Source organism: Pezoporus occidentalis, unplaced genomic scaffold (genome assembly GCF_034315485.1).
Source record: "Pezoporus occidentalis ecotype Australia unplaced genomic scaffold, CSIRO_AGI_Poc_V1 ctg23, whole genome shotgun sequence".
NCBI lineage: Eukaryota > Metazoa > Chordata > Aves > Psittaciformes > Psittacidae > Pezoporus > Pezoporus occidentalis.
The window spans coordinates 3,377,169-3,399,921 of record NW_026914180.1 but is presented as its reverse complement, the minus strand read 5'-3'; the positions used below and the strand labels follow the sequence as shown (position 1 = coordinate 3,399,921).

At 39.7% G+C, this 22,753-nt stretch overlaps 1 protein-coding gene across 2 annotated transcripts in view; it reads right to left on the bottom strand.

Annotated features, from left to right (window-relative positions):
• GALNT11 (polypeptide N-acetylgalactosaminyltransferase 11) overlaps positions 1-21,492 on the bottom strand; it is a 34,378-nt gene extending 12,886 nt beyond the window's left edge. For both annotated transcript variants that reach the window (XM_062621452.1, XM_062621454.1), the window contains exons 1-8: positions 21,198-21,492; positions 17,344-17,467; positions 14,860-15,026; positions 10,459-10,584; positions 8,561-8,810; positions 5,820-5,937; positions 4,277-4,429; positions 1,681-1,899 (exon numbers count right to left, since the gene is read on the bottom strand). In XM_062621452.1, the coding sequence (XP_062477436.1) occupies positions 1,681-1,899; positions 4,277-4,429; positions 5,820-5,937; positions 8,561-8,810; positions 10,459-10,584; positions 14,860-15,026; positions 17,344-17,467; positions 21,198-21,492 (1,452 nt within the window). The remainder of the gene's footprint in view (positions 1-1,680; positions 1,900-4,276; positions 4,430-5,819; positions 5,938-8,560; positions 8,811-10,458; positions 10,585-14,859; positions 15,027-17,343; positions 17,468-21,197) is intronic.
• Positions 21,493-22,753: the final 1,261 nt, after the last annotated feature.

Below are 22,753 nucleotides of genomic sequence, written 5' to 3'. Positions count from 1 at the left end.
AGATCTCATTTTCATCATTCCTCACTCAACAGAAGGCTTTCAAACCATAAAGCTACATGAGCTTTATATGATTTTTGTCCTTGTTTTTATTGGCCATAATGATCAGCATTTGATAACACTGCTAAAATCTGTCACAGTTTTTGATCATTACAGCTCTTCACAGCTGTCAAACCAGCACTCATCTCTGGCCCAATTAGTTTTTGAAAATAAGCTGAGACTTGGAGTGACTCATCCCAAATCCTAAAGAGTCTGGCATGCAATGGTGACATTGGCTGATCGTTCTGTTCCTTGTAGGCATCTGGAAATAGTTTATACAATCATCAGAGCCAAAGCTGACTCTTATACAATGCCGGGTATAATTCTTGAAACCCAGACAACCAAGCCAAGGAACTCCATTTTTCTGTGTCTTCTCCCCCCTTCTTAAAGGGTACACAAAGCTTTTTTTCCACATAAAACCATGGGAAATTAATGCTAGGAAGATTTCCCTTTAAGTGTTGTTGAGGGATTCAGAGCCCTCAAGTAGCATCCCCCATGTCAGCAATTCCATAGTTAAACTTCTGCCTGAATGAAAGCAGAAAGCTATTAAAAGTCTGCCATGGGGAATAACAGCATTCAACAACCAGGGGAATCAGCCCATTATATCAGCTTTATTCAGGTAAACTACTCATTTGCCCTAATAAATAACTTTACTGCTTGGCTGGGATCCTATTACAAAAATACTACACAAATTGTGGATTCTCAGATCCCTGCTTTCAATCAAAAAAATCTAACAATGTCAATAGGTCCTCCAGCCTAAATCTGCTTTGAGGACTGTCAACAGCTACTGCAGCCTGTCTTACCTTGTGGAGAGGGCTACATCACTATTTAATGCTTCCAATTATTGAGCTAGAAGGGAATCTGCTAGCCATAATCTACCTACACTTTAAATGGTGTATTCAAAGGTCTCTCTGAAAGTGATGACCTTGAAAAAGTTGTCTTAGGTTTGAAGTTATCCATTATTTTCAGGAAGCATAAAAAGGATGTGTCGGATGAATCTGGCCCTGAAGAGAACAGATGCAACTGTATGTTGCCTTTGTCTGCATACACACCCAAAAACATAGGTGTCAGCGCTAATTTAATGAATTTAATCATGATTTCCCTCATGAATACACATAAAAATTTCTCTCTTCCACTTTGAAGAAAAAAGGAGCAAAACTCATTATCTAAAAGTCAAGACTAGAAATGCCAGCATCAGTCTCAAATGCAAATGTTCATCTTTGCAGAAAATTATCCAGTAAAAGCAATGAGTTTGGAAACTAATTACATTGTACTCTTATCATAAATCACAGAGCATGAATATCTGAGGCCAAATTTCTCTATCCACATCCATCTTCAGAACCAACAGTCATGAAAGCACATTCTGAAGACATCAAAACTTCGTAACTCAGAGCTTTGAGGTAAGAAACCTCACTGAAGAGTATCTAGTCTAAAGATGACCTGAGATACAGATCAGAGTGAAACTCATTTGCCCTTCTATAAAGGCACAGATCCTGTTATTTTTCAAGACAGCTTATTGCAAACCTAGAAGTCCATGCTCTATGGAAACAAACTTTTTTTCTTGTATTTGAGCAAGTCTGTCAGAAAGAATCTCAGAATAACAGAAAAAACAGAATTCTGTATTTTTGAGAAAATTTCTCTTACCCTTCCACGCTGGATTATCTTCGGTCGTTTCTGTGCTCTATTAATAAATACTGGCTGCGGAGCTTTGGCATTGGGTCCAGATACTTGCATCTCAGGATAGATGTTATCTAAATACCACTTAAATGACTTGCAGTTCAATCTTTTCCTCAGTTCTATACGGTCAGTGATATTTCCATAGTTCCTCATCCTTAGCTCAGGCCTCAAAGCAAAATACTGCTCCTGTATTGAAGAGGAACAGGTTGGGGACAAAGGGAGAAGAATTTTCAGGTTATTGATTTCCAACTTTTCCTGTTCATAAAACACCCAAAGTTTCATTTTGTTTTGCTAGTGTTTCACCTGTATCATCTCCAGAAAGACTTCCACAGTGTAATTTTTTCATGTTCTAATTTATGATTATACTTAGAATTGTACCTGTTTAGACAAGGACAGATTAAAATTCCAGCTAAGTATTATGTTCAACTCTAATAAAGAAACAATGGGGACAAACAGGAATTCATGAATGTACAATGTGGAGTGAACAGTACTGCCAAAACTAGAAGAAAATCCCCTTGTAGAGTCTTTGCTTCCAGCTAGATTTACACAGCTGATAGAAAATATGTTTTGCACATGAACTCTTTTACTAGATATTACTTGGAAATCAGTTTTCAAGGCACTGAGCCGTAACATTTTGTTGGATTAATCTCTAGTAGACATCTGGAATTTACTTAGCACAATGTGGCTCTGACAGTTTTCAATTACCTACTGCTATCTCTGATATTCAGATGACATAGAGCATCATCTCAAGATGAATTACACATCTGTCCTTATCCAGACCTTTGAGCATTTGGATGTGCTTGAAGCATCACTGCTATTTTAGTAGGAGAGAAAGGAGAAGCATTAATTACATTGGACTGTTGGGCAACTCTGAGGAATTTTGGAGATAGACTGGACATCACTATCAAACTGGCCTGCTTCAAAAAAGTAGCTCTGATATTCCCACTGCCTCTTTCCTGGTTAAAGTTCAAAGGTTAGTATCCTACCTTTTCTGCATTATTTATCTCCATTGTATACCTGAACTTACTCATTTTACATTTAGCTTTTGACACTTATGAAAATGTTGCTGCTTCCCTTCTATTATGCAATTTTATTTATTAAATACTGACTTTTGCTCTGCTGCAAAACAAGTCATGTCTTATCTTTATACTACTCACCATACAATCACTTCAGTAAACTAAATTGGCCCTAAATGTTGCATTATGCTTATAAAAACAGAAGTATTTCCAGGCTTGCCTTGCATACATAGATCTCTCATAATGACAGTATCTGGCAACTACCAGAGAATTAGATAAGAAACAGCTGGAAACATTCAGGACATAAATCTGTGATAAGAGCCTGCTAGAATCAGCAGTTTCAGTCCTTGCTGGACAAAGCAGTGTTAGCTGGAAATTATTACAAAGAATCAATTCCAAGCTTCAGAGAAAGCCGTCATTAATCACAAGACAACTGAGCCCAGGCACAATAAAAGAGAAATTGATAGATCTACCAATACATTATGGAGATGGAGAATGGAGATGAGAATTAACGACCCTTAATAGGCTGCTCAAACTGACTGAACATCAAGATAAATGACAGGGTTTGAAACATAAACCTCTAAAGAATAGAAAGTTTATACAATATGTCTTGTATAGAAATTGAGGGAGCACAGGAAGAGCCGCATGGCAAATCCTATGGTCTCTCATGGCAGTATGTCCTCAAGTATCAGAGATGAGGGCTTCACAAAAATCTGACCTACATTCAAGATCAGTACCAACATCTGAAGACAAAGAAGGAATACACTCGCCCTTGAATCCAGAAGTCAATCCTGATTGATCTTTGAGGGCAAGCCAGTCTAAGAATCAAACTTCTAATTAAAACAGAAAGCATATAGCCAACCAACAAAATCCCCGTCTCACCAACATGGAAACTACCTGAAGGCATATAGCAGTATATGGCTCCCACAGAATACTGATCTGGACACAGAGCAATGCAGAGCTTACAAGAACTCACTTGTCTTCATTTAAAAAGGCACAGGAGAAGTAGCAGGGAAGAGACCTGAGCACTCAAAAGCCAAACAAGAACCCCACAGAACTTAGGAATTCAGAGCAAAATTAACATTAGGAAATCAGAGTATAGAAGGAAGACCCCATTAGAGGTGCTAACAAATCCCACTATGATAATACAGTCATTTGAAAAACAAGCCAGTTAATAACCTTATTTCATGACCTAGTGCTGTGGTTTAACCCCAACTGGCAACCAAACACCACACAGCTGCTCACCCACTCCTCCCACTTTCTATACTGGGCATGATGCGCTGTGGTATGGAATACCCTTTTGGCTAGTTCGGGTCAGGTGTCCTGTCTCTGCTTTCTCCCAGCTTCTTGTGCCCCTCCTCACTGGCAGAGCACAAGAGACTGAAAAGTCCTTGATCAGGGTAAGCACTACTGAGCAACAACTAAAGCATGAGTGTGTTATCAGCATTGCTCTCAGATTAAAGCTGAAACACAGCTCTGCACCAGCTGCTAGGAAGAAAGTTAACTCTATCCCAGCTGAAACCAGGATGCCTGGAATTGTCTCTTACCTTATATTCATCCATCCACACGTGTGCTAGCCGCAGGGAGTTATGAGCCATGGTGTCCTGTCCCCCTGGTGAGCCATAGGGACGCCTTTTCCGGAAAATGTGTCCAACCCTGGAGCAGGGGATGATCAGAAGTCTACCACCACACATCCAGATCTGCCCATACAAAAGCAGAACATACCTCATTATACGCATACTGACAAGGCTCACTACCTCCTCCCCCTCTTCATACTTAGGCAGGCTTATACATTATGATGGGATTAGATCCTACATGTCATGCTTTCTAATACTGCACCCCAGATCTAGATATCATTTACACTCTATTTTTTTTTCAAATCTCTTTTTAAACTTCAGCTTCCAGCAAATTATCATCATTGGCCCTTTGTTGGGCTAACATGCTCTCCAGTGTCAGGAGCTTACATTAGCAAGTCACTTTTAAAACTCCTCCTGGATAAAGACTAAACTTTACAACTCTGCCCCCAGGGAGACTAGGGCTCCCAGATGTTATAAAGCTCTCCAAATATTTCTCAAAGCCCTTTTTATTGAAACTGCATTACACAGTAACAATGATTTCCTTGCACCCCATGCACTTCTACTCAGAGATCTAATACTTATATTTTATAATCAAAACTTCAAAGACTTTATTCAGTAAATAGTCACAAACTTATGAAATGCCAGTCCTTACATTTAAACTCTAATCTTGATTTCTCTAATGACCCAATTTGACAAATTCCTCTCAAGTTTTGGGGGTTGTGTTTGGTTTGTTTGTTTTAATGTTATCTTCACCTTTTAATCCCTTTTCATAACTGTTATGCTAGCATATTGTTTTCAGGCACTGTTGTCAAACCTGTTGATGAATCCACTTTATAAAAACTGAAAAGGTAAACATGGCAATGAGCACAAAAAGTTGTTTTTCTTTCAGTGGAGTGACAGGAAAGATGAGATAAAGAACAGGAAGTCCAATGAAGTGTCATTTTCAAATCTCCTGATTGTGACTTTCATAATTTTTCCAACCAAGCTGACTCCTCTGCAGGGCCTTTAATTTGGTTACAAAAAAAATTTACATTTCCAGGCTCTCAAAAAGGAGGCTGAAGTATCTGAAAAGGCCTATACATGACTAAGGAAAGATAATAAGCTTACTTATTCTCAACGCTGCTGTGAGCCACATGTCTTTTTAACTGACATAAAATTCATTAGACATTGCTTATGAACTCCTTTCAGAAATTTGCATGATTACTCTTTTCTCATGACTCTCTATAGGTATTATGAAATGCTCCACCAAACACAGAAAAACCTACAAACATGTAACTACAGAGCTCAAAATTCTCTTTAATCTTCTCATTAAAGCTTAACTTGAAGATTATTGTTAAAGCAGTTATGGTGTTCTGAAAGGCATCCTTCCTGGGAAGAGAAGTGCCAATTTCTGTGTGCAAATAGCTATTCCAGCACAAAAGAAACAGTACATAGGAAAGAGAAGCTGCACATAGGCAAGAGAAGCAGCCAGACACCAACTTTCACACTCCAATGCACATAAAAGGTAGATTACCCGGAAAGATATTTCCAGATTTTCTCCTCCCCAGATGTCCATGCCACTGTCATACTGCCCAAGTTCATTAAAGTACTCACGATCCATTGCAAACAGGCCTCCAGCCATAGTAGGTGACCTAAAAAGGAACATTGAAAGAAGTTCATTTTCTTTTAGAGAAAAACAAAACCAAAACAGAAGTCATTTAGCTGAACCTGCTAGTCCTAAAGCTTAAATTTACACCTACATAATACAATTTAAATCTTGCAGATCACACTTCTAGTCTCAAAAAAAAAAAAAATTCGAAAGCAGATCTGTAAATGGTATTTGAGATTTTTCATTATTCCAATACCTATCAACCATACTTCTTTGTATAGTAAATGTGAGGAAAAGGTACAGGACAGAGAATGAGGAACAAAGTGGCTGTGTCTCTGCTAAAAAAGCCAACCAAAACAAACAAATAAACCACCTAAAAAAGTAGCAACTTGCACAAGTTTGGAGTCCAGCAAGTTTCCTATGGTGAAACTGAGAGCAAGAAACAAGGTTCAATTCTGAATTACACAAGCCAGGAGAATGCTAAAAGAAATATTACTCTGTCTCATATAGAATCTAAACCCCAGGAGCAGCATTGTTTCACTGTTGATGCAACCATCAGTTTATCAGTAAGTTCTTTCCAGTCTGCATATTTGCATTTCCAAGTTTTTCACCTTGCCTGTGTTACTACAATGGTGCTCTACTCTGTAAAAATCTGTATATGACCACCACTGTACACTCTCTAGGTTGAATTGCTACTGTACCACTAAGTTATAAGTAGATGCTCTAGAAGGGGGGAAGAAAACAAGTAAAAACACTACATAAAGATACTAGTTGGAACATACAATGGATGGGGAACAGGTTTTTTCTCATCCTCATTAATAAAATCCTTGCTTGTGCTCAACAATTTTCTTCTACAGATTGTCACTTTAAAACACGCGTTGAAAGGTTGCTCTCAAGTTTTTCATCCCTGACACCAAAATATTTCATTATGAAGGTCTTTAAAATGTAAGAATTTCCATTCAATGGAAAGCCATTTGCAAAGATTAAATAGCAATCTAGCTTCTTTTTCAAAGCAGGCAGAGACCTCTAAGTTGGAAAAGTCAGTTCTGTACTCAAAGAAAAGTAATCATTCAAAATTATTAGACTAACTATAAAATTCTCTGCCTTTTCCTGGGAGTTTTTCCTAAAAGTGAGTTGAAGGAATGCAACAGTGTTGAACACAAGCAGGAACTATAACCTTCAGCCATAGATCAGATTAGATGTGAGAACAGTTCTTAACAGAATAAGGATTTATATGCCGATTCCCCATTCATATTTTCCTGGCCTGTCCTTTCGCTTCTTGCTTCAGAAACTGCTACAGTGACACTTTCCAAACAAGCCAGTCAAACTGCTAAGTAACTCAAGAAGTTTCCTGGCTTCTCAGACCAAATCTTTTGATGGGTAGATGTGGAAAGGGTAGACGTGGAAAGACTAACTGCAGAACTGTCAGAGAACAACACAGAACCTTGTGCTGGAGCTGCTTGCATCAGCCTGAAATGCTCTTCATTTACAGTCCAAGAAAAGAGAATGAAAAAGATGAGACTGCCCAATTCTGATTCACTTTGCAAATTTTATAGAAGCACCACATTATCTGCAAGGAGTCCGTTTGTAAGAAGTTCTTCCACCTGACAAACCTATTCTGTGAATTCTATACCGAGATAGATTCCTGCAACTAGAAAAAGCACAAACAGCTTCTTGCATTGCTCTGCCAGCACTGGCCCTTTTTGTGAAGGGATTTGCACTGGGACAGCTTCCATTCTCAAGTCTGAACCGTATGTATCTGTTACTAAAAAATAGAAGGTGTCTATTGACATCATTTTGTAACAGCTACGTGTCCACCAGGAACCAGATACTGCCAGTTCAGTACAGGCAAGACAGCCAGCAGTGGTTAAAAGATGAAGGAAGGTAACTTTCAAGTTCTAGTGTCAAGCTTTTACAAGCCTTTTGTTCCAGAATGACTCTCAAAAGATGGTAAAAACAACATGCACAGGCTTCCAACAGGCAGTTTTAGGTATTTGCCACATCATGCAAAGAGACAAATCATATTTTTAAATGGTTTTCACATCCATGTGTGTTCATTTAGAAAGCTTTATGACAAAATAATTCCTGTTTGGTGAAAAATATAAATGAAATCTGAAGAAAAAGAATATTTTTACATAGAAAATTACCATATGCTCTGATGTTCTCTCCCCCACAAAAAATATATTTTCCTAATCTATCAATTCTTTAGCATTTAACCACAGAAATTATGGAGCCTGTAGTAGTGGGATGTAGGCTATTACTAGCACAAAGACAGTTATCAAAACCATCATTACGCCAAACAGACAGACTGGAAACAAACATCAATACAGAGCTTAAAAGTTAAATTATTGGACAGATTTAATACAGAATAGCATTAGCTCCTTAAGACTTTTGTCTTAGCAAAAGCTGCTGTTGTATAAGCTTTCTCTAAAAGTGTACTTCCTTGACTTAAGAAGACAGATATATCTGATCTGTGATTAAATGTGAAAAATTAAACTGAAACACGTAATAGTAACCAAAACTATTTCAAAGTAAAATAAACAAGGTCAGATATCTGACAGGTTAAGTATCTGTTTCTAAAACTGCACACCCAGATAACGCTCCGTAACAATTAAGAAGTTCTCCGCATGTTACACAGAGCTTCCCCCACATGGGAGGAACCTTACTTGATTGGAGCTGTGGCTCCCTCGGGTCCTTCCAATTCTGACAAAGGAACAAGATCCCACTTAAAGTGCAGGCCCCAGTTAAACCCTCCACGCACAACTGGGGAAGAGCTGTAGGTAAGTGTGTCAGCGCTGATTATGTCAATTACAGGGCACACCACAGTCCTGTGATCTTCTCTGATGGGAGCCAGCAGAGGTTGCAACCACATCTCATTCACCTCACAGTGACTGTCCAGGAATACCAGCACTTTCCCTACAGAGGCCAAAGCACACAAAACAAAGATCCATGGTAACATGAAACACACAAACACATATGTAGTTATATTAGCAGCAGAGTATTGGCAGCATCCTCAGCAGCCAGTGTAACAGAGGGGAAAGACCATCTGCACTTGGAAAGCGTTGAGAAACCAAGGACTCTACAGTGACTGGTACAGTCACAAAGGCAGAAGGTAGATGCTGACTATTCACATTTAACTATGAAATGCTCTAGTGGGCCATTATTTGTATTTCTTTGACAGGGTTTTATATTTATCAGATTTTCTACAAAGATTCTGCAGAGCTACTGTACTTTAAATGAAGCATCATCAGACCAGAACTCTAAGAGCCAGGAGGTGCATTTGTGCTAATGCAGAGCACCTCCTATGCCTGACTTAGGCTACAGAGATAGCCTAGGATTACATATATTGGGCTGGAGGCAGAATCTCCATGACAAGGCTGTTTTGTCCACTAAATGTAATTTGCCTTGGGCTCACTTCATATCACACTTCAGCACCCATCCAGTTACTGTCACAGCTAAGACCTGTGTATTTTAAGTCAAGTCATTCTGATGAATTAATCTGCATTCATTCATGACACAGGCCACAACATTTCAATTCCTGAACATAAAGTAACACAGAGTATCTCCTCATCTCATTAGCTCTGGAATGATTGTGGATTAAAAGGATAGTGAATGCCCTAAATGGGCACAGCCAGATTCACCAGTATTAGACCAAGCAACACTTCCGATCAGTTTACATGGGAATTATCCACCACCGTCAGAGAGGACAGTTTGATCCACCTTCATGCTCAATTGGTCTAAAAAGTCATCTGAACTTTTATGACTCAACATAAAACACATGTAACACTAGAATAACATGGAAGAGAAGGGAAAGAGCTTTAAAGAAAACAATCCTGAAACACACCAGCAGTTTAGAAGAGCAATAAAATAACTTAAAATTGTACTAACTCAAATTAATCCAGCACAGCCTGGAAAATGCAAGCACAATTTTCTCTCTGGATTATGCCATTACAATGCTAATGAGTAAACACCAATTAAGAGACTTATCTGCCACTCAAAATTATGTGAGAAAGTAGCACATACTTTCTCAGACACCAAAGAATTTAACTGGAAGCACAGTACAGTAAAAGGCATACAGTGTACATAAAGCACCAAATATTGTTTATCCCAACTAACACTCCCTGCAACACCAGGAAAGCTTGTATGAGAAACGTTAGACTGGCAAATTAGAAACCCGATTAGTGTATCTTAATAACGAAGCACATTGCCATTTTAGAGCAACAGTTTTCATATGAAACATGCAGAAAATAATCTGTGAACACACTATCTACTGCAGATGGAGATGTTCCCAACACAACATTCCTTCAGGGCAGGAATAGGGAAAATTCTACATTGCCTTACTATAAGTTTTGTCAAATATTGGTTTTGTTTTATTATTTCACTGACCCAAATCTTTCTTTCCCTGAGCTAAGTTGTGTAGCATGCCATACAGAGTCCCTACAGTGGGCTAAAGCAATCACAGGTCAAACATTCAATATCTGGAAAAGCTGCATTACATAAAGAGAAGTCACCCAATTAACCTATGGTCAAAGTATGCAAGAAAAAGAGAAACAAGGAAGTATACCTGTGGCATGAGAGGCTCCGACCATCCTTCCTCGAATCAAGCCTTCCCGCTTCTCATTTCTTACCAATTTTGTGGTTTTTGGAAGCTGAGTTTTAACATATTCACCCAAGTCTTTCTTCAAGTCAGCTGAGAAAAAGAAAACAGAAGTTCAACAACAGGATGGAAATTGTGAATGCTTTTGTTTAAAGTCCTAAAGTGCTCTACTCAAAGGGCCAAAAACTTCCATCAAAAAGCTACCACAATACAGCACAGCTTAAAACCAAGAGTACCAAAAGGACAGTCATCCCACATGCCGCACCTGCCCTCCAATTCCTGTGGCTTTTGGGGTTTTTGTGTGTGTGTGTTTTTATTCACACATTTTTCTATTAACTGCTTTACTTTTTCCTGCTGTATTGCGGAAACATGGACAAAGCAGGTACATACCCTGCACTGAAGAGGGTGACGTACCATTGGGCTGGGCCTTCTATGGGGCCCATTCCTGCCAATATGCAGTTCCTTATATTTTCCCAACTAACTATGTGCTGCCACTTTCTTGGGTTTTACACTTGGCCTTGGTTTCCTGAATACAGACTGGATTGTTATTTTCTTTTGTTCTGTTTGCAAAGCCTTTAGTACAGCATGACTCAAGGTAACTGGAACTACCAGACTCTATGCTAAAGGAAATTACTGCTACTAAAATAAAAGACATTGTACAAAGAAATAGCATTTCCAAATTCTTCTCATGGTGACATTCTTTTACAGCAGAGGTAATGAAAGCCCTTTCACACAGGCAACTAATTTAAACGACTATGTTCTATGCGTGAAAATAAACAGTAACACCTTTAAAGCAGCACAAAGACACCTTTCATTACCTGTACCTGCTTAGCTGATACAATAGCAGATACAAAGTACAACTCACTCACAGGCGGCTGCTTTTCTAAGATCCAAAAGGACCAAAAACACTGCTGGCAAGCACGTGCTTTTGAAGGAGAGCAAAGTTCACTGAAGTCTATAGGCACTACTGTAACTTAACTAACACCACAGCAATTTTAAGAGTAACAATACTTCCTTCACCCAAGGACAGTGGTTTCTAACATTAAAGCAGAACCACTGAAGAGAAGATAGACACATGAAGGCTGAAGTAATGGAAAAACATAAGTTAATGAGCTTATAGAGAAATAAAGGGGAATATAAAATGAGGAAGAAAAACAAAAAGCCAGCTGAGACTTCACAGAGAACCTTGGTATAGAGAGGCAGACAGACATTCAGTAGAGGCTTTGCTGGAATAAATATTATTCTGATGAATGTCAGTTCTAACATTAAAGTTTCTGTTAACAACATTAGATGTGAAAGGAATATATGCGGAAGCTAGAGCTGTAACCTTCAGGAGCTACAAGAGCTTTCAGGAAGGAAAACTGAAAAAGAGCTTCCCAGAAGCAACTCCAAATCTTAAGATCTCAACCTCTGCTCTGTGGAATCGTGGATGAAGAATGAGAAGGTACCAAACAGCAAGTACAATGCTAGAGAACATTCTAGGAGAAAGAAAAGTTTATGGAGAGATGTAGACAGGATTCATTTGGGTTGTAGGAATTCTCTCCTCCAGTGCTCGATGTGATATCAAATGCTAGAGTCAACAGATCTCCTTTTTTAGAGAGTCTCCTAAAAGTTGCTGAAGTAATGTCATCTCTGGGATGCTACCCAAATAAGATGTCCAAATAAGCAGGACAGAAGGATTTGCAAACCTAAAACTAGCGTTTGACTCATTCTTCATCCAATATATCACAGCAAGGGAAGAACAGTGTACACTGCACAAAACAAAGGGCTAGCACAAAGCAGAAGAGGCCAATTACCAAGCTCAGCATTTAGTGCAGATAAGGCTGCATGAAAAGACATAAAATACAAGAAGAAATAGTTTTGCGTGTGCAGACTTCTGAAAACAGCAGAAAGGGAATGCATACTGTTAGCTAAACCAGGCCCACAACATGGGCTTGAGCAGCAGAATGTAACCGCCAGTAGTACCTAATGGCTAACATGCTGTCAGAGTACTATTTTGACCTGGACAAGCTAGCGTTCTGTTGGAAACTGTGCCCCAGGACTGAATATATCATGGATCATTCTCAACAGGCAGTTTAGTCTCAGACACCTCTTGGGGTTTTTGTTGTTGATGGGGCTTTGTGCAATTCATGCCAACTGGCAAGACTGATTTCTTCTGACATAATCTAAAAAACTGCTTCAATACAGACTGCCTGAGAAATCTTGCTCCAAGGAGAGAACTGCTCCTTTTTAGTCAGTCTCCAAAACTTACTTTAGCTATATCTTGGTCCATATCTGTGTAACAAAGGCTCCTCCAAACAAGCGAGACCTAGGATGGGTAAAGCCCCTGTCAGGGAGAAACTGGATGCACTGCCTTGCAGAAAAGAAAAATGTAACAGTGGGCTGAGGTGAGCTATGGAAATGCCTGCTTAGCTAGTAAGACTGTTGATGATTGAGTGTAAGAGGCTTTTTGAGGCAAAACTAGGTGCAAAGAGCCGAGCTTTGCACAACAGCACTGTCATGTAGCAGAGCTCCTATATTTAAAGCTAAAGAAATAGAATTTCATCTAAGCTGGCACTTCAGGAAGCATGCAACATAGGAAAATTGAATTGAAAATAAAATCAAAGAGGCATAGAGATTAAATAATTTCCCCAAGCTCACAAGAGCCATGGCACAAAGTATTTGTCCATTTCCTCAGTCACTAAACCAGCTTTGCCTTTCTTATGCTGTAAAATTCCATCCACTAAAATTAAGCAGCAGTGTACACATCAGTAGTGTCATCATCATCATTATCATCATCAAGAGCAGTAATTCTCTATATAAACAGCATCTCCTCCCATCTTCGGCTTCAAAACACGTTCATTAGAAGTCAGAAATGCAAAGGTAGCTATTCAAATATTCTGAAGCTAATTTGGCCTTCAAATTAGCAACAGACCATTAGAGTGATGGTATTACTGGCTAAACACAGGCATTAACCAAATGCATTCAAAAGACTGAGTTGTGAAGTAAGCTTACTTCTGAATAAGAAGGTTATGAAACTTTTAAACAACAAATAGCACAAGAGACTTTGTGGCAAAGAATGCATACTGCTTCCAAAACCAAAACCAACAAAACAAGCTTTAAAATGTTACATATCCTTATCAGCAAGGGACAGAGCGTTTGATCTGTGTCCTGTCCTGTATCTTTATATTTGATCTGACCTTAGAGAAATAAACTAGGTGTATAACAGGAGAATTTCATTCCACATTATACATATCTAATCAGTCTCTTAGAGAAGTGACACCTTAACCCAGAAAACAAACAATGAGAGCAAGAGAGCTAATTATATATATTAAATATCATTTTAACATATATAAATAATTTTTAAAATGCAGGGTTCTGGACTTGTACAGAGGGAAGCAGGGAACTTGCATAATCCTGCTGGCAAGTACTGCTACACTAACACATTCCTCAACAGGAATTTAGCTTTCGAAGGGCCAAAACGCCTGAATTACGTGTCTGTCTTTACCTTGTCCTACCTTGTCCATCATCCGAGAGAAAAATGCTGAAGCGTCAATCTTTCAATAACAGTAAAGCAATTCTGCAAAGCCTACCCCTCCAGGGCCCCTCCCAGAATGAGGGAGCAGCATCTGCTCACCCGAACGCGAGGGACAGCTACTCCTAGGGTGGCCACAAGAGGCTGTGCGAGAGCCATGCAAAGCCCTCTCTGCAAAGGCTGAGCTCCGACCCAACCATCCCACCAGGCGAAATGCTGAGCAAGTACAAAAAACCAATGCACTGTTTCCATAGTGCCATATCAACTTACTTGCAAACCGCAGCTGGGACTACGTGCATTTAATTCCTTTCAGATGCATTCACAGTTAGTACTGGCCCACAAAGCTTACGGAAAGATCAGTGTAATGCCTTCTAAGCAGCAAAGCCGCCTAAACAAAGTACTGTTAAACAACTAAACTGTAACAACTGCTTAATCATAGAACAGCTTGTGTTGGAAGGGACCTTAAAGATCATCTAGTTCCTACCTCCTGCCATGGGCAGGGACACCTTCCATTATACCAGGTTGCTCAAAGCCCCATCCAACCTGGCTTTGAATCACCCCCTCTGCAAATACACTCTGCTCATTATTAGCTTCAAAACCTGGGTTTGAACGTTAAATTCTGTATGAAATAAAGCTCATCAGTAAGATGGCTCAGCTGTGAATGGGGATGTCATCTTGGGCTTCTCAGAACATCATGCATCTCTACCAGGTGGCACTTTTTGGAGATGGTCCGCAGTACAAATTGGTTTTGCATCATAGCTTCTACACTCTTGTTTTGACAAGTCAATAAAGCCCAGAAGAAATAAGGTGAAATTTAAGCACCCAGCAAAAATATTACTAACAGGTTCTCTTACCCAATTCACTGTTGTCATCCACCAAAATAATTTCATGAAGGAGATGCACAGGAGTGCGGTCCAGAACACTATGCACTGTGCGAAGCAAGGCAGAAAGCGCTTCATTGTAGAAACAGATGATAACACTGGCAGATGGCAGATCAGCAGGGTAGGACTTCTCTCTACATCTGCAAACAGAGATACAGGAGTTATCACTTTATTTTTAGTGAGATTTCCATAGGGCTAGGTCTCTATTGAAACTTCATAAATAACAAGCAAACATTAAATATATAGGAAAAATCACTAACTTGAATCACAGAATCCTAAGGGTTGGAAGGGACCTCAAAAGATCATCTAGTCCAACCCCCCTGCAAGAGCAGGGTAACCTAGAGTACATCACACAGGAACTTGTCCAGGCGGGTCTTGAATATCTCCAATGTAGGAGACTCCACACCCCGCCTGGGCAACCTGTTCCAGTGATCTGTCACTCTCATAGTAAAGGAATTTTTCCTGATGTTCACATGGAACCTCCTATGCTCCAGTTTACACCCATTGCCCCTTGTCCTGTCACTGGACATCACTGAAAAAAACCTAGCTCCATCATCCCGACACTCATCCTTTACATATTTGTAAACATTGATGAGGTCACCCCTCAGTCTCCTCCAAGCTAAAGAGGCCCAGCTCCCTCAGCCTCTCCTCATAAGAGAGATGTTCCATTCCCTTAATCATCTTTGTGGCTCTGCGCTGGACTCTCTCCAGCAGCTCCCTGTCCTTCTTGAACTGTGGGTCCCAGAACTGGACACAGTATTCCAGATGTGGCCTCACTAAGGCATAGTAGAGGGGGAGGAGGACCTCTCTTGACCTACTAACCACACCCTTTCTAATGCACCCTAGGATGCCATTGGCCTTCTTGGCCACAAGGGCACACTGCTGGCTCATGGTCATCCTCCTGTCCACCAGGGCCCCCAGGTCCCTTTCCCCTTCACTACTGTCCAGCAGGTCAGCCCCCAACCTGTACTGGTACATGGGGTTGTTCTTCCCCAGATGCAAGACTCTACACTTGCCCTTGTTGAATATTAAGAGCTCAGGTGTATAACACCTATAGTAGGGCTCAGCACAGTAAGTTATCCTCCACATAATGCAGACTTATAATCAACACTTCCAGTTGTTAGAAAACAGAGGATATCACAGATTGAAGTAAAAGTAAAAACCACAGATCCTCAAGACGCAGACAAGAAAAAACACCAAGTGCTTGTTTCAGCTGCCAAAACACTACCCAGTACCCTCAGACAGCTCAGACATGTACAGGAATGACAAATATGATATGAGTGCTACAAAAACCCCACAGCTTTACTGGCCAGCTGCTCAGGAACAGGTTGGCTATCCCAGAATACCTCCAATGGTGTTAAATACCTATCCAGACAAGCAAGGCTGGGATTCAGCACAAAGATTAAGATGCTTACGTCTAGCCTCTGCTGTCGGGCGAGTGTAGATTTAGCCCACCCTAAAGCCAACAAAGTGCATTTTGTCAGCTGAATAGCATTGCATGCTTCATTAACTGCGTTGCCTGGATCTTTGCTAATTATAATAAAAGCAGAGACAACTGACTAACATGCAGTTGTCCAAGATCAAGCATCTTAATCTGCAAGCTGAATCCCACTCAAAGCAGGACATCATTATTTATCCTTGTCTCCAAAATTTTGTCCATACTTCTAACAGAACACAGTATCACAGATTAATACCACACAAAGATGCCAGGCATGAGAAAATAAAATTAAAAATAAGAAACTACAAATGAAAAACCAAAAGTACACAAAAAGAATTTGAATTGCCTTGGAACAAAGTCAGCTTTTGGAAGAGACATTTCAGCAATTTCAATTCACTACGTTTGTCCACACCAGAGAAACCATTAGATAACCAGATGCAGGTCTATTTATTTTTCAACTCAATGTTAGTTTCTGGTTTTGTTTTTTCTATTGTTGTTACAGCAGTTGTTTTTTTCAGAATAGTTGTCTGCCAATCCTACTATTCACAATAATTAAATTCATGTTAAAAGTTTGAATAAATGTCTATCCAGTCCAGTTCTTCATTAAACATTCTTAAAGTGAATTAAGAATCAGGAAAAACATCTGTTATCAGGGAGTAGCAGTCTTTCTTCTTTCACAGAGCCTTGTTTCTCTGGGGCTTTACCTATCTAGCACGTACCTCTTCTATCTGGAAAAAAAAAAAAAAAAAAAATCAGACCTCCAGAAACAACATTCAGTCAAAAAAAGGCAGAAAAGACCAAAGGATAAAAACTCTGTTTAAAGGATTAAAAAATCCTGTTTAAAGAAGTCCTGTTTAAATAGCTGAAAATCTGCCTTCAGCAACATGGGAGGCTGAAAGAGTTTAACAGAAATGTAGCACCTAAAACATTACAAACTGCATTAGGTATAACATGAGTAACAAGTCCTTGAGCATATGAAATTATACCATGTTCTCTGAAAGAAAAAAAATAGTACATACTTTGCATCTCTTGTATCAGGCACCTCCCTGTGGTATCCCAGTCGATTACTGATAAGCATATTGAAAGCATGCTTCTGGTAGCCCAAGTCCCTTACTTCCTGATCTTCTTCATTAAAAATCATTCCTGCAGAAGAAACACATCAAGATCAAGCTCAAAATTTTCCTTTGGAAAAAATCAAGAATTGAAATGTATGCTTTAATCTTCCCTAAACCACACCACATTCATCAAAAATCCCTCTGGTTTTGCAAAGTGTATTTTTATGCAACTATTTTTGTTACTTCTCACAAATACGTACAACTTATGAGTACTACCTGTAGTATTCATTGCAGCTGTGATAAAATGAAATCATTCTCCAAAGACTGGCGGCTCCCTTGTGCTTATTGTCTTACCAGACACATGCCCGTCATTTAAATGTCATCTAATTCTTAACACCACCTAAAAACCAACATCAAACAAGCAACAGAATATAGACTTTAGCACACAACACAGCAGCACCTATCCATACAGATGAAGGGTCTGTCATATGATTTTTGAGAGAGGAAAACAGATTTACAGTGGTAGAAAACCCCTCACAATACCAACTCCAGTTTCATGAAGTTTTCTAAAGTTGCAGTACCATAAAAATAGCTATGAAAGAACTATAAACTTCATGTTTATCTCCCCTGGGACTTTGACAGCAAGTAAAACAGCAACAGAGCTAGCTGTTTCTCTCTTGACTATTTTAACAGAAGCATCAACTGTTGCTGAGCATGGCTAGTATAAGTGCATTGTCAGAGGCCAAGATGAAATCTTCAGTCCCATCCTGCCTGCCTTGCCTCAGTGCCATGGGCTTCTCTCCCACTGGGCCATAAACTCACCAGTGTGAAGAGAAATAAAATATTATGGTACTTCACTCAACTCTTCTACAGCAAAAGTGGAGGGAGAGGAGCAAAGTGTGCCTGCCAGCCACTTCTGCAATAATCCAGGTAGCAGAGCAAAGACTTTTTATTGTCTCTGTTCAGCTGGCTGTACAGAATGAGATGTGTATGTCCTCTCCAGCTATTATCAAGCTACAGTGTCAATTTCACCGAAATTTCAGTACAAGAAGCAAGCAAGGATCAGGTAATTTATCTTCTTCCACTCTGCTCATAATCTCCATTTGACTCAAAATCTGAAGAAACTAATTAACAAAGGGGTTCCTCATTCACATGCTACCATACATCCAGGATAGTATGCTTCACAGAATCACTGACTAATTCATGCTGGAAGGCACAACTGGTCTAACCTGCTCAAAGCAGGTCCAACTAGATAAGGTTGCTCAGAACTTGTGCAGTTAAAGTTTTGAAAGCCTCCAGTTTCTCCAAGGATGGAGATTCTACAACCTCTTCATTTCCCTATTTTAGCATTTGACCAACTTCACACTAAAAATGTTTTTCCTCTTACCTAACTGAAATCTCCTCCTCACTCCAATTTTTACCATAAACCCCATGCACCTCCAGAAAGTCTGGTTCCGTCTTCCCTACAGCTTTCCATTAAGCTGCCGTTGACAGCAATAAAATCTCACCCCTCAGCTTTCTCTCTAAGGCAGAATAAACCAAATCCTCTCAGCTTTTCTTGATCTCATGCTCTCCAGTTTTCAACAGCTATGCAAAAGCCCAGGGAAAATGAGATGGGTTAAAAAACATAACAGAAAAGATTATTAAAAGTGTTAAGGCTTTCTTCCTTTTCAAACAAGTAGTCCTGTTGGCCTTCAGAGCAGTGGTGTTTCAGCAACAAAGTCTACCTATAGGTGCAAGAGGACCCTCTAGAGGGAATCCTGTGCATCCACATTCCCACTCATCACATTTACCACCCTGTCACTTTTAGTCTTGAATACAGCAATGGCAATGCAGCTGCACTATCAAACACCTCAAGAGTAGATGACTTGACGTTTATGCAGGAGCAAGTGGGAACCACTGGACAGTGAGCAATATATGCAGAAAATGAAGGATACACCCACATAGTGTGCCTTGTTGTGACTGCCTATCATGCTCATGGATAAGTGCTCCCACTGCAGATAAGTTGCATGGTGGCGGCAGAAATGAGGTGTGTTTACAGTGGCAGTGACACTCTTCCAGCACCAGCAATCTAAAGAGTAGAGTCAGTCCTCCCCTGAACCATGTGCATTTCCAAGTAAGATTTCCAGACACCCTGCTCTATCATTCTTGCATACTCAGCGCCAGAGTAACACCGTGTCATGGTGTCAACTTAAAACATTTTCTTCATATGAAGCACAAGCTCAAGAAGCACATACCAAATGTTTCATTCTACGTTCCACCCATATCCAACCCCTAACTACTGTTCGCTTCTGGATATGGATAAGAAGGGGTGCTAGTATTTTTCAAATGTTCTCATAAAGAACAATATCCAAAAACAGAGGCAAAAGGCCTGAAAGATTTCAGTTCAAACAGCAGATAAAAGTCCTTGAAAAATAAAGAGTTTTGCAATCAAAACATCACTTTAGGCTTTACTTCAGCAGTGTTATGTGGCTCTCAGACTGAAATAAAAGAGATAGATTGCCCTACCAGATGACAGCTTGTTTCTGGCTATCACACGCCAACTTTCTTTTCATTTATTTTTGCTTTGCATGTTTTTCACTGCCCTACCCTAGATAGACAGGAAGCCCTTTCCTGCAGCACCTGATCTAGTTCTAACAGAGCCAGCTGTCTCCTGATGATTCATGCAAAATTTATCTTGGCACTGTAATTCCCCTTGGCTTTCACCAACCAAACCAGTCACTTGGTTTGAAGATCAAGGGACCTTTCAGTTAAAAAGCTCCAGTTTCTTTCCTGGACCATACTGAATAGTTGGAAAGAAATGGCCATCTCTGGAGTGGCCTTCACCTCACTTAGCAATCATGATAAACATTTGTAATGCCACAGGGCAATTGGCATTTTTCCTACATATTCACACAGGTCAACTAAGAAACTGTAGTTTGGTAAAGTCCTATAAACTCTTGAAGCTTTTGATCTGCCAATCATCCAAAGTAATGACAGAGGACTTGAGTCAGATATAAGCGTTAAACTCTATGCCTTATTTCCCAAAGCAGCAGCAGAAACCAATAACAGCATCTGCCCCCAAACTTAAAGCAAGTTTGCAAGCCAGTATGCAACATGCCTCAGTTTGCACATCTGAACACAGCGCTGAACAAGCTGTAAGCAGTTGAATATACAAAGCATTTTAGTTTGGAAGGCAAGTTTGGAAGACAAAATCAAATCATCTCATTGATGAAATATGCTCCAATGAAACACACAGACTTTTGTTGGTACAAATTAAACAGGATTTGGCCCTAACCACTGTCATCTCAATCAATCTTTCATTGCATTTTCATCCCACACACATTTCTTGTACATGATTTCATGCTTCAAGGATATTCTCCAAATCAATGGCTACTCTTCACTATATGTTGCTATCAAGCTATTTTTAACTACTGCATATGAACAGTGTCTCAATAGCTAATTAATGTTTATGTATTTGAGCCCAATCAATATAGCAGTAAACTATGAAACAAGCATACACTGAACCTTCCAAAAGGAAGAATTATATCAAGGGTAGACACCTTTCTGTAATCCAGTCCGCCTCATTAGCATTTACACAGCACAGCTCTAAATGTCAGGAATGGTATATTTCAGATTAAATGCAGTAGAATAAATTTCAAGTAATTCCTAATGAGGAGAGCCACTAGTACCACATGCATTTTAACAAACCAACCTTCAATTTCACGATACGATTTTCTCTAAGATCCTTAAGACAAATACACAACAACAAAACCCACTCTATATCTCATTTTTTCTTCCCTTTTAATAAGTTGCCACTAACACTAAACACCACTTACCCATTTCAGGAGAGAATTCAACCTCCCCCTTGACTGGGTCCTGGACATGATTTCCAAGGGCATTTCCTATCTTATTCTCTTTCTGTTGCAATTCAGGTATATGAATTGGCCCCCGCGTAAAACGAGGGTAGAATTTTTTTGGAAATGGCCTCTGAGGTTCTAGCCCCTTGACGGGCACATTCTTGAAGGATTGGTTCTCTTCACTGAAGTTGAAATACACAAAGAGCAGAAGTGTCCAGGTCACAGATGTGAAAAGGCACCCATAGCAGAAATAGCGTAGTGTGACACTTCCCATTGTAAACTTAGCATCATTGAGGACCCATTCTCAGTTACCTGAAAGAGAGCAAAAACACATATTGAGAGCGGTGCCTGGTACTTCATCAGGAATATCAAGACATCATCAACACAATTAAAGGTAAAAATGATTAATTTTTCCTCAGAACAGTTACATAATTATCTCACTTGCACAATATTATATTCCTTGCATGCCTGCATTCATTTAAATCTACCACTATTCAACTACACAAGGACTCAATTCTTCAGAATTACACAGAGGTCAAAAAGGACATCTGGAGGTCACACTGTCCAACCCTTTTGCTCAAGCAGGGCCACCTTGAGCCAGTTGCCCAAAAGCGCCCACACATGTCTATTTCCGTAGTTCAGTTCTTATCCTAAACCATGGAATGAAAGAACACAGACTCAGCTACACAGTTCAGTACCTCTTGGTGCAAATTTCAGAACAGTCACCGTGAGCATCCCAGAAATTCCAGAAAACATGGGCTGCAAAATAGCAACACATCATCACATTTACACTCTTCTCTGCAGAAAGAAAGGAAACAGATGTGACACAGGGAAAGAGCAAAAAGCTCCAAGGTAATTTACTGGGTTTCTGTGAGCCTCTGTAGACTCCAGAAGAGCTTCCATACTCCCTGGAGGAAGAGATGTTCACCTACAGCTGGAAGAAAGCAACCCAGCCCAGATTTTCACTTTAGGTACCCATCCACTATCACAATTTCCCCAAGCTATACTGGAAATTACTACCATAAGAAATCCCTGAAGGGAAGCATCTGAAGCTGGTGATAACATTCTATTTACAGCCCAGGAGAACCAGTTAAACTTCAGGAGTTTTTCAAACCTAAAAAGGCTATAAAAACCCAAAACAAAAAATCCACAAACACCAACCAATATAACCAAAACAAAAACTGTACGGTTCAGTTTCCAAAACTGAGAAAAACACTAACTCAAAGAGTTAGATTTCCCTCATCATTAGGTAGCCACAACAAATTCTTTGCACACTGAAAAGAGTCAGGAAACCATTAAATCAACTTTCAACTAGCAAAAAAACAAAGTATTGGGGTGGCAGTCAAGGCTTTGTGATGATGCTTTTTTCAGAGTTCTCGAAGTCTGAAACTATGAGAAATCTTCAGGTCACCCTGGCAAACAAACCAGAACAATATTTACGAGTACAAACACATTATTCCCTTCTCAATACGGAAAACTACTAAAAAGAGGTAGAAGGCATTCATTATTCCAAAGAAACCTATAAAGATCCTGCT